Genomic DNA, 11,552 nt, shown 5'->3' on the forward strand with positions numbered 1-11,552 from the left:
CGGAGCTTCTGGCAAGTCACTATCGATATGTGTGGCCTGGTGTTGTCCTGATGGAACACAATTCCTCTCCTATTGGCCAAAGCTGGCCGCTTCTGGGCGATTGCTTCCTTCAGACGGTCCAATTGTTGACAGTACAGTTCCGAGTTAAGAGTTTTGCCGTAGGGGAGCAGCTCATAGTAGATAATTCCCTGCCAATCCCACCAAACACACAGCAAAACCTTCCTGGCCGTCAATCCTGGCTTGGCCACCGTTTCCGCTGGCTCACCGCGATTCGACCACGACCGTTTTCGCTTGACGATGTCGTAAGTGATCCACTTTTCATCACCAGTAACCAAGCGCTTCAGAAATGGGTCGATTTTGTTGCGATTCAGCAGCGATTCGCAGATGGAAATTCGGTCCATGAGGTTTTTTTGCGTTAACTCGTGTGGCACCCATACATCGAGCTTCTTTTTGTATCCAGCCTTATTCAAATGGTTCCAAACGGTTTTTTGTGCAATCTTTAGCTCTTGGGCAATCGAAACAGTGCTTACATGACGGTCGGACTCGACAATGTCCATGATTTTATCGATATTTTCGACAATTGGCCTTCCAGTGCGTGGTGCATCTTTGACATCGAAATTACCGGAACGGAATCGACGAAACCAAAATTGCGCGTGATTGGCTGTTACAGTATCAGGACCATAAACACTATTCACATTTTCAGCCGCCTGGCTTGCGTTTTCACCTTTATCGAAGAAAAACTGTAAAATATAACGTATTTTCTCTTTGCTAGTGTCCATTTTTGACGCGCGCTCAAACAAAACTGAATCAACTAATCACAAAACTGTCACAAAAGTTTTTTTAGTACGAAATCTCATCTTTCTAACGCCATCTAGTGGAACCCGATCGGACTTATACAACGCGAGATACAGATAACTAAAGCCATCTATTGGAAAAATAATGGATTTCTTTTTACTACATCTGATACTACCAAATGTTCACATTCCGCGACCCTCTGAGAACTGTGACGTCACACACACAGATTTCTCTTTCTTTTCTCTCTGCGTTAATCACCAGAGTTTCCTCTATTTCCGTCAGAAAAGATCCGTTGAGTCATTTTGGCCATATACCTGCTCTCCAAATAACCTTAAATAACTTCCCGTTCGGAGCAATAATTTTCTTTGAAGACGGACCGAGCAGACAATCTTTCATGCTGTTATATGATGTTGCCAGCCTTTGATCTTCGGAAACTCACGCGTTTCCCACGTTATTCATAAATTCCTATCGCGCACAACCTCTGACTAACCCTAGCGAAACCTTGAAATCTTTTACTGCCATAGATACCCGATCCTTTATCATATTTATCTAAGAACCCTACTAAAACGCCACTTCCGAAAAGTTTGCAACAAAATCCTATACCCATATTTGGACATAAACTTTGGAGCCTGACGCAACTTCCCAAACCCCACCTCTCGACCGAGGTGACGTTTTTGGTAAAGTAAAAAAGCTATGCCACTTCTATTTTTTCTCCCGACCGACCCGCAGCCAGGACAGAGCCTTCTCTCCAACACCCCTTCAGGGTTTTTTGATAACCAACCCTACTAGTAAATCAGATCAGTGTTCTTCAGTCATCTATTCTTCTGTGCAACGATCTCGTGCACCCTTGAGACATTGCGAGAGATCCTGCTGAGACCAGTTTCTAGTCCTTGGCGCAACTTGGGTCCATCCTCACAGAGACGCAGCAACCACACCTTTCATTGTCTACTAAGATCAGAGAAGTCCAGCAGTAAGTTACTTATATTTTCTTTTACTTGAGTGACCTCTTTCGTTTCATGTTTTTTATCTTTTCTTTTCTCTCTTTTCTTTTCCTTTCGTTTTACTTCCGTTTTCTATCCTCCTTGGCATTCTTCCTTAATTGTTAAATCAGACGTCAGTGGCCCAATCCTTTCGATCACAGTCGGACATAACGAACACGGAATATTGTTCTGAGTAATCGAGAATCATTGTTCTGAGCGCGATTGTTAACCACATATGTATACAGACACATTATAAAATCTTACAAATTGTATTTCATTGTGAACTTCCGTCTAATCACTAATAAAACAAGTTGTTTGTAATTGTAAACCAATCACGTTTTCCAAATAATTATTCTCAACCAAAAATTCTCCCTTCCCTCAACTGTCGCTCACGGTCCTATCCCAGGTAAAAGGATTCAGTTCCTTGACCTAAATAAAGGACCACCGACGTACGTCTGCGCCAGATAAAGGGGTCATTCCGATCCTTGATCTATTCCGCAGATTTGCGAGTCGGAGCTTGCGAAAGCAAGCGTCAAGTTGCGTTCCTCCTCCAGGACGTAACACCATTATAAAGGCGAAAATAGAATTTTGGACAAGGAAAGAGTCGTCACTATTAAAACCATTGGACAAGGAAAGAGTCGTCACTATTAAAACCATTGACGAAGACTTTGAATATATGTCTAGTCACATAATCGATGGGAGAAATTTGTTACCGGCTATGGGTTACCTTTACGAAATTTGGCATACAATTGGCTTGTTGAAAGGCATTGATCATAGGAGTATACTGATTATATTTAAAAATGTTAAGTTCCTACGTGCTACTCACCTATCGAAAAAAGACGAAGTGGAATTAACTCTTGTGATCCAAGAATGTAAATATTTTTGCAATTACTAGAGCTTTGTCTCTCGATATTTCCTTTCAAGGACATTATGATAAATATTAATTATTAACTGTATACAACCGACGATAAGAAATAAAAGAATATCATTGCAAAGTCGCAGCGATATTAAACTCACAACAAAAAACAAACCGGCCGTGTTAATTTCAGAAAGAGCAGTATTATCTTGTAATAATTCTTGTAATATTCTTATAGACAGTAATAATTTCGAGATTATAGAGGGAGGCAATGTGATCGTCAGCGGAGTCGTGAGGGTGCCTGATGATGTTGCAAATGAGAAAATACCTGTCCAGTTCCTAAGGATGACAATGCTGAGGAATACATGAACACTTCAGATATTTACAAGGAACTACGACTTCGGGGCTATCAGTGTAGAGACTTCTTTCGCTCATTGAAAAGCGTCTCAATTAATGGGAGCGTAGGGCATATCAAGTGGTCGACGAAATGGGTGTCGTTTATGGACAATATGCTACAAATGAAAATTCTGTCGCTCGACTCGAGAAATCTTTACGTACCGACTCAAATTCGCAAATTAGTAATCGATCCCGAACATCATATGACGCTGATACGCAAACTCTCAATGGAGGAAAGATGTAAGTCTGCTTAGTTTACTTTTAAAACAAATTTCGTATTCCGACTTAATGCGCTCATTGTACAGGTTTCCTCTCTTTCATCTCGATAATGCTCATCTTTTACAGACGTACCCGTACGCGTTTATGATTCTTTCGAAGCTATTGTATCCGGAGGAATAGAAATTCGTGGACTAAAGTCCATGGTCATATCCCGCCAGTCAGCACAAGTTGAGCCTGTACACGAGGAATACAAGTTCATTGCTTACCGCGATCCTACCACGATCTCCTTGGAAGATGCAGTGCAATTATCGGTACATATCGCTCTTGAATGTTGTTGAATGTTGATTTGAAAAACATCAAAGTGGTTGAGATCGTTGAGGACGACGACAAGATTCTGCTGGAGGATTTAGTTACTCCAATCGTTCACATGGTTCTAAGCAACTTGCAACGTGCGACCTAATCTCACCTTAATTGCAAAGGAGAACAGATTTGACAGCTCTTCCTTACCTCAAGATCTATCAGTCATACAGCCTCACAAAATATTGAATGGCGATACGTTTTTAATAGTCATTGGAGTCGGGATATTGACGAAAGGTGCACGTTCCTCATTATCCAATGTAATGGCTGGTGGTTTTCTATTTACTCGAGAGGATCTCAACGTCACGTATGACAACGAGCTACTGCAACAGTACAATTTAAATATCATTTTGAAAAAACGCACAGAACGAGAAACAGTGCTGCTTTTGAGAAAGGCGGAAAGCGTTATAACGAAACGAGAAGTCATACGTATAAACAATTACGAGTTTTCGTGAATCGATAAGCTCAAATCTGCGATGGATGCACACTACGGGACGAATTCAAGAATAACACTCGTTGCTGAAAACAACTCTGATTGCGGTATATTAGGGTTTGTAAATTGTTTGCGAAGGGAGCCAGGCGGCGAATCAGTTAGATATGTCTTCATCCAAGATAAGGACGCGCCCAAATTCTTCTTGCAAGAGCCTTTCTACATGAATCAGTTATGACTGGACTTACCAATTAATGTCTTACGTCCCGGTAATATTTGGGGCTCTTACAGACACTTATCATTACCGCCGCCGAAACTGATACCTGTGCAATGCGGTTACGTCGCTCAGGGGATACGTAAACATTCACGACAACAAGAACGGCACGGAAAGGAATTTACGTAAAACATTGTTGAACCTTGCGCGGTAAAATATCGAAATAATTCAATTCATTTCAAATAAAAAACATTATTACACAAGCAAAATTTTTTTTTATATTAACGATAGTAAGTTATAAAACGAACTTAATTTTTACTAGATTCGGGGTGATATGAGCACATTCCGCTGGGTCGAAGGACAGGTATTTCCCAAAATTAAGCGTGAAAATGTTATACATACAATTTACGCGGCACTGAATTTCAGTGTTAAGATGTTATGTTAGCAACTGGCAAAATGGCGTTGGAATCCTTTCTAATGATTAGATGAGATATCGATTCTTTCTTAGGCTTTGAGATCGTTGGTTATAATAGGTCTGGACAGAGAATGATGGCAATATGTTCCAACAGGTGAGATAATGTAATTCGAAATGTTATTTGTTAAAATTGTTATTATTACATCGAAAATATACATTTTATAATGATACTATTCTATTAAACTTTAGATTTTGCACTAATGCAGACACATTATTGATTTTTCTATAATGCCAATTTTCGCATGATTGAAAAGCAACGTTAAAATAAGCGAAATTGCTTATTTCTTTCTAGAGGAACATCAAATATTCTAATAGATGACCACGTTATGTCTTGGGTTATTCCCGATGAATGGACATTCGAGGACGCTGCCACTGTTCCGTGTGTTTATGCCACAAGCTGCTACGCTCTCTACGAGAAAGGAAAGATGAAGAAAGGAGACAAAATTCTCATTCATTCGGGCGGCGTTGGTCAAGCTGCAATCCACCTGGCACTTTACGAAGGATGTGAAGTGTTTACGACAGTCGGGACTTTGGAGAAACGACAATTCGTTAGAGAAACCTTCCCTTCGATCCTTGACGATCATATCGGCAATTCTCGCGACACAAGTTTCGAACAAATGATCCTTGAGCAGACACACGGTCAAGGGGTAGATATCGTGTTAAATTCCTTAGCTGAAGAAAAACTTCAGGCGTCTGTTCGATGTTTGGCGAAAAGCGGACGATTCTTAGAAGTAGGAAAATATGACTTGATTGCCGATAATACCCTAGACATAAAGATTTTTGCAAAAGGCATCAGTTTCCAAGCGATTATGTTAGACAATATAGTAAATTCCACTACGAAAAATAATTAAATTGTATATAAATATATGCTGCAAGATCTGAAAAACGGCTCGATAAAACCACTCCCGAGGAAAGTGTTCGAAAGGACCGAAGTAGAAGCTGCCTTTAGATACATGGCAGCTGGTAAGCATATAGAAAAGGTAATTTCTCACGCAGACAAAAGTTTCTTTTTATTGTTGGCACTCCGTGAATGATCATATGAAATTCTACTACTACTTTTCTTATTTTCAAATCCTGATAAAGATACACGATGAAAACGTTACTTACATTAGGTCTTCCTGTTCTCGCTTATCCCCGATTTTTCTGCAAGCTTCACAAATTTTACATCATTTTAGGCGGCTTAGGCGGCTTCGGTTTGGAATTAGCCGACTGGCTGCTTCTTCGCGGAGCAAAGAATCTTCTTCTAACTTCGCGGACTGGGCTGCGAAACGGTTATCAGCGCTCAAGGATGGAACTGTGGAGATCTTACGGGGTGAATGTGCAAATTATCACGGGTGCTGATGCGTCTGATCGCAAGGACTGTGCGTTCATTTTGAATTCTGCCGCTGAAATGGGACCAGTGGACGCTATATTCAATCTTGCCGTGGTGCTGAAAGACTCTCTTTACAAGAATCAAACTGCTGAATCCTTCAAAGAATCATTCAAGCCGAAGGCAATGGCCACGAAGATGATGGACGAGCTATCCAGAAAGATGTATCCTGATCTCCGGCATTTTATTTATCTTTTCGTCCGTCTCGTGTAGCCGAGGAAACGCCGGACAAACAAATTATGGTATGACCAATTCTGTCATGGAGAGGATATGTGAGAGGAGAGTACAGGACGGATTACCTGGGATGGTTATACAGTGGGGTGCGGTGGATGATGTGGGCCTCTTAGCCGATATGCAAGAGGATAATAAGGAACTGATTATCGGCGGTACTTTGCAACAGAAAATTCAGTCTTGCCTTGAGTCATTGGACACTTTTATGATATTAAATCGACCGATCGTGGACAGTATGGTCGTGGCTGAGAAGCGTGCGGAATTAGGTGGAGTGATGGATATTTTGGAGACCGTAGCATCATGGGTAATCTTCTTCTTTCTATATATATAATAAATCTGTTGCACGTTTCGAGATTTTCGCGATGAAACATTGAAAATATAGCTAATGAATTATGGTTAATTATACATTGCTTCCTCTATATGTGGTCTGAATGTTGTGTTTTTTTCGTGCCTTTTGTTGTCATAAATGAATATAAGCGACTGTGACTAGAAATTAAGAGCCTTATCTTTTTTCGTATTTGCCCGTCTAGGAGTGAAAGACATGAAAACGGTCAGACATCGCACATTGTCAGAGATCGGTATGGACTCGATGATGGCGGTGGAGGTCAAGCAAACGTTGGAGCGAGAATTTGATGTTTATCTCACGGCACAAGACATTCGAAGTCTCACTTTCGAGAAACTCCACAATATGGCCGAGAAAGACAAGCGTTTTGAACAGACTGAGGTATTCGATTCGGCAGGTGTAAAATTTTTGATTCATTTATTGAGCAGGTATTAGATATCGTGATACCAGATGTTTGCTTGGAAATGACTACAAGAAATAAGGCGAGCAAAAAGCAAATATTTCTTCTACCAGGAATCAAAGGTTGCGCAAGCATATTTAATTCATTGGCCTCGAAAATTAAAAGTCCCGTTACATGTTTGCAACACGGAGCAAATAATATCCCCATGAGCGAATCCGTGCTGCAGTCGGCTGCCACTCTAATACCTGTACGTATTAATATAACAGAGAAGGTATCTGTTCGATATTTCAATGAATCCATTTCAGATTGATATCGGATTATATCGATTAAAAAAATAATACAAAAACTTCTTATATCTTTCCTATAGCATATAATATCGAAGATAGAGAATTCCGCAGAATTCATAATAGTTGGGTACTCGTATGGGACATTAATTGCTATCGAGGTAATGAGACTGTTGGAGGCCAGAAATTTCACAGGATATTTAGTATTAATCGATGGCACGCCTGACTGTGTGAGAACTATGAAAGAACATCATTTTCCTTTCACCAATCTCCAGGAATTTCAAAACAATATTCTCCTAAATCTTATGGATTTATTTTACTCCATCAATAATACATCGGTACGTTGTGTAAAATGAGTTTATTGTTATAATATAAAACACAGTAATAACAATAATTGTTAACAGATTTTAATACAATTGTCCAAGCACGACACGTGGGAGAAGAAGTTGGATGCTTTTATCGAATGTCTCCCAGACGATATTATACAATTGACTTCGATTGAAAATTACAAGACTTATTATACGATAATTTATAAGCATCTGATCGCTGTTCACGAATATAATGCGTCTTTACTGCCGCCACTGAAATCACATATATTGTTACTAAAACCCACAACGCCGTATTTACTTTCTGCAGATGAAAATTACGGCTTGAATAAGGTATTCTTGATGCAATGATATGTAACAATGCGAAGTTTTCATCTTTGAAAATCAATTGACGACAATGTTAATCATTTATTTAGATAACCAAAGGTAACGTACAAGTCCGCCATGTCGAAGGTAATCATCTCACGATGTTGGAAAGCAATGAACTTGCTGATATTATTAATGAAATATCGTCTTAAGCAGTTAAGTTTTATAATGTTGAAAACTTCGCGATTTTGTAAATCGAAGGAGTTAAGGTGGAATGTGAACAGGGATACGCAGACATTTATTGTAAACAAAGCAATGATAAAATCTAATAAACTGGTATAAACTATAAGCTGGTATAAACTATAAGCTGCTGTATTCTCTTATAATTTTTTATGGTAAATATACCGGAAGAGAGAACCCATCTCCATTGACCTTAATTTCTACATATATTTTCAAGATTACCTTCTTAAGCACCTTTCAAAAGCCGCCGAGCCACCTTCTATCACATCTCATATGTACTGTTTAATATATTTTTAACTTACACTGTATCAGAAAAACAAGCTCTATTAATGAAACTTGTTTGTTAATTTCACTTATTAATAAACAATGAGCAGCGGCTAAAATCTTTGAAAATTACTCAGGGAAATATCCTCTATATAAATAATACATATTAAGATCATAGCCATTGAAGCTAGTTCTCTTATTTGATATTATTTACAATTTGTATTTACATATACAATGTGTCTTATGACTCACAAGGGACATTCGGCAACGCGGAAATTTAAAAAAATCTGAAACTCTGCATAATTGTAGAGCAGATATACCTAATAACAAAACAATTTTTCGTTGGTGCCCAAAAACGGTTTTAAGGGTGGAAACAACCCCTTGAACAAAGTTGATTTTTGTCTTTCTAAGCGAATATTATCGAAACTATTAAAGATATGAAAAAATGTTTTAGACAAAAGTTTTATGGTTTTAAAAGTACTTTATTATGCTATATTTAGATTTTTTAAAAATGTAAAATTGTGTATAAAATACCCCCCCTCCTTCTCTTTTTTCAAATTGTTAAAATCAATTGTCCAACCAAAATAAAGCTTATTTTATGACAAATTCAACCATATATAATAACATTATGTTTGGAAAAGGCAATATTGAAAAAAAAATTAAACATGCTCTTATATGTATGCTACGCGTACCAAACTTAAGGATTCGCTACTTGACGATGGCATTTCTTTCTTCCTCAAATCTTCCTCATAATTGCAAACTGTAAAAGATAAGGAAGGAAGAAAATAGAAAATCTAAAAAAGCAATAAAGTTGATGTTAAGAAGTAAGTAGGAGAAAAATAGCATGATAAGGATACAGTCACTAATATTTAAAAATGTTATAAATTATAAAATTTCACGTAATAGACGTTTATTTTGCCAACATTGCGGCTACCTTTTTCATTAATTTAAACGACACGCGTAAATATAAATAAATATGTGTGTGTGTGTATGTGTGTTTTTGTACGTGCGCACGTGTGTGTACATCATGGCAACATGCAAAACACTTGTCACAAGTTTTATGACTGTGCGATCAAAATAGCACTCTTTATCAAGTACAGTGCAATCAAGGTTCATTATATTGACATATGTTATCTTCATTCATTTGCATATAAAAGCTGTCCATTTTGGAATACATTTCAGTGTTATTGAAGCAGTTATTGAAGCAGTACGTATATTATTATTGCTGTGAGAAATGTTTAATTAAAATATCCTTAAGATTTGTATCATAATGTCAGTAATAAGTCCAGCTAATGTTATTAATTTGTTAATTGCGACATTTCATTTCACAAATATTGCAATAACTCCTGTTAATCATCAAGAGGTGGAACTCCATGATACAATTACTGATTTAATAAAGAGTGCTATACATCACGATATTACGATCGAACATGAGTGGGGACTTGATTTTGACGATCCATCAGAACCGCATGACGTACAATTTGTAGATGTGTACGATATTGATGCTGAAGAAGATAATTATGGAAATGAAGTTTGCACTGTGGATGATGAAGGTGGAAATGTAAACTTAAATTATAAGAAAAAGGCAATCGAATTTTGGAAGAGTGGAAAGAAAGGACATTTATCTCTTACTTCTGTACAACATCGTTTTAGAAAAGTAAAGTTTAATTAAAAAATAAGAAGAATAATATATAGTAAAATACTTGAGGCTTTTACGGTGTACAGTGACCGGCAGTGATTCGTTCCGCGACAGAGAGAACTCTATTTCCCCTCTCGCGGAACGCATCATTGTCGGTTATTGTACATACAGCTTTGACTATAAGTATAAAGCATCCCAAAAAATTTATTTAAATTGTGTAACAAAAACATACTATATGAATATATGGAGAACATAATATAGTATACGAGTATATGGAAAAATAATATAATAAAAAAATATAATATAAGAATATGTGGAAAATAATATTTATTTTACAATATTTATTGTAATATAATATAATATTAATATAATATAAATTATAATATAAATATAATATACATAAATATAATATACACATTATATTATAAAATATTAATATAATATTTATTGTAAAGAGATTATATATTTACTATGAGTATATGCATTGATTTCTAGGAAAATACAATGAGTTAGAGATGCTTTATACTTATGACCAAAGCTGTAAATTATATAGTTAGAGTCGCGTTGTTTTTTATTTTAAGTTTTACAATTTGATGTTTCGTGAACATTTAATTCGTATATAACTTCTTTTATTTTTGAATTCGAATTGTTTAATATTGAGATTTGTTTTCTTCTAGGTAAAATCTATTCAACAATTGCACAGATGGCAAGAACATGTAATGCGTGGGGGTTCAAATACAGACAAACTTGTAGTTATTGCTGAATATGTTCTTATAAAATTCCAAGAAGCTATTAATAGAGGACTTATTATTCATGATATAAATCTGCGAAAATGGGCACTAGAAGCAAAGGAACAAGTGGATATTTCTTCATTTAAAGCAGGAAATTGGTGGATATGGAATTTTAAAAAGGCACATCGTATTACATCACGTAAAATAACTGCATTTAAAACGCGGTCTTCTCATTTAACTGATCTAACTATACGTCAAAACGCTGAGGAATTTGTAAATACAGTAAAGCCACATATTAATGTAATCGGTGCTGAATCAACTTATAATGCGGACGAAAGTGGCTTTAATTTAGAAATACATGCAGGAAGAACATTAGCTAATGTAGGAGTGAAGACAGTTGGAGCTACTATCCAATCTTTATCTGCTATGACTCATAGCTACACCATTATGCCTATTATATCTGCAGATGGACATCTCCTTTCGCCTTTGTATATAGTATTAAAAGAATCTACTGGTGTTTTTGGACCACAAGTAGAACAAACTCTTTTTAGACCAGTGAATATTTACATTGCGGCTTCAAAATCAGGGAAATTGACAACTGAACATTTCAAAAATTGGTCCCAAGAAGTGTATCTACCAAACACTGGAGAGAAAAGTATACTACTGCTTGATTCATGGACAGGACATTGCCCGAACC

General features: G+C 37.0%; 1 protein-coding gene and 1 pseudogene across 1 annotated transcript; both read left to right on the forward strand.

Annotated features, from left to right (window-relative positions):
- Positions 1-5,588: 5,588 nt before the first annotated feature.
- On the forward strand, positions 5,589-6,841 carry LOC112590393 (fatty acid synthase pseudogene; annotated as a pseudogene).
- Positions 6,842-7,122: 281 nt separating this feature from the next.
- On the forward strand, positions 7,123-8,437 carry LOC112590418 (uncharacterized). The gene is made up of 4 exons (XM_025306801.1): positions 7,123-7,312; positions 7,433-7,687; positions 7,754-8,008; positions 8,092-8,437. The coding sequence occupies exons 1-4, from the start codon at positions 7,130-7,132 to the stop codon at positions 8,191-8,193; spliced, it is 795 nt and encodes a 264-aa protein (XP_025162586.1). The 5' UTR covers positions 7,123-7,129; the 3' UTR covers positions 8,194-8,437.
- The last annotated feature ends 3,115 nt before the right edge of the window (positions 8,438-11,552 follow it).

Source organism: Harpegnathos saltator, unplaced genomic scaffold, assembly GCF_003227715.2.
Source record: "Harpegnathos saltator strain DR-91 unplaced genomic scaffold, Hsal_v8.6 scaffold8, whole genome shotgun sequence".
Taxonomy (NCBI): Eukaryota; Metazoa; Arthropoda; class Insecta; order Hymenoptera; family Formicidae; genus Harpegnathos; species Harpegnathos saltator.

Excerpts from the sequence above, each read along its gene's own strand:
- LOC112590418 (XM_025306801.1), top strand. The coding sequence starts at position 7,130 with ATGACTACAAGAAATAAGGCGAGCAAAAAGCAAATATTTCTTCTACCA. Across the intron at positions 7,688-7,753 it reads ACTCCATCAATAATACATCG|ATTTTAATACAATTGTCCAA; the intron begins GTACGTTGTGTA and ends AATTGTTAACAG. Across the intron at positions 8,009-8,091 it reads AAAATTACGGCTTGAATAAG|ATAACCAAAGGTAACGTACA; the intron begins GTATTCTTGATG and ends TCATTTATTTAG.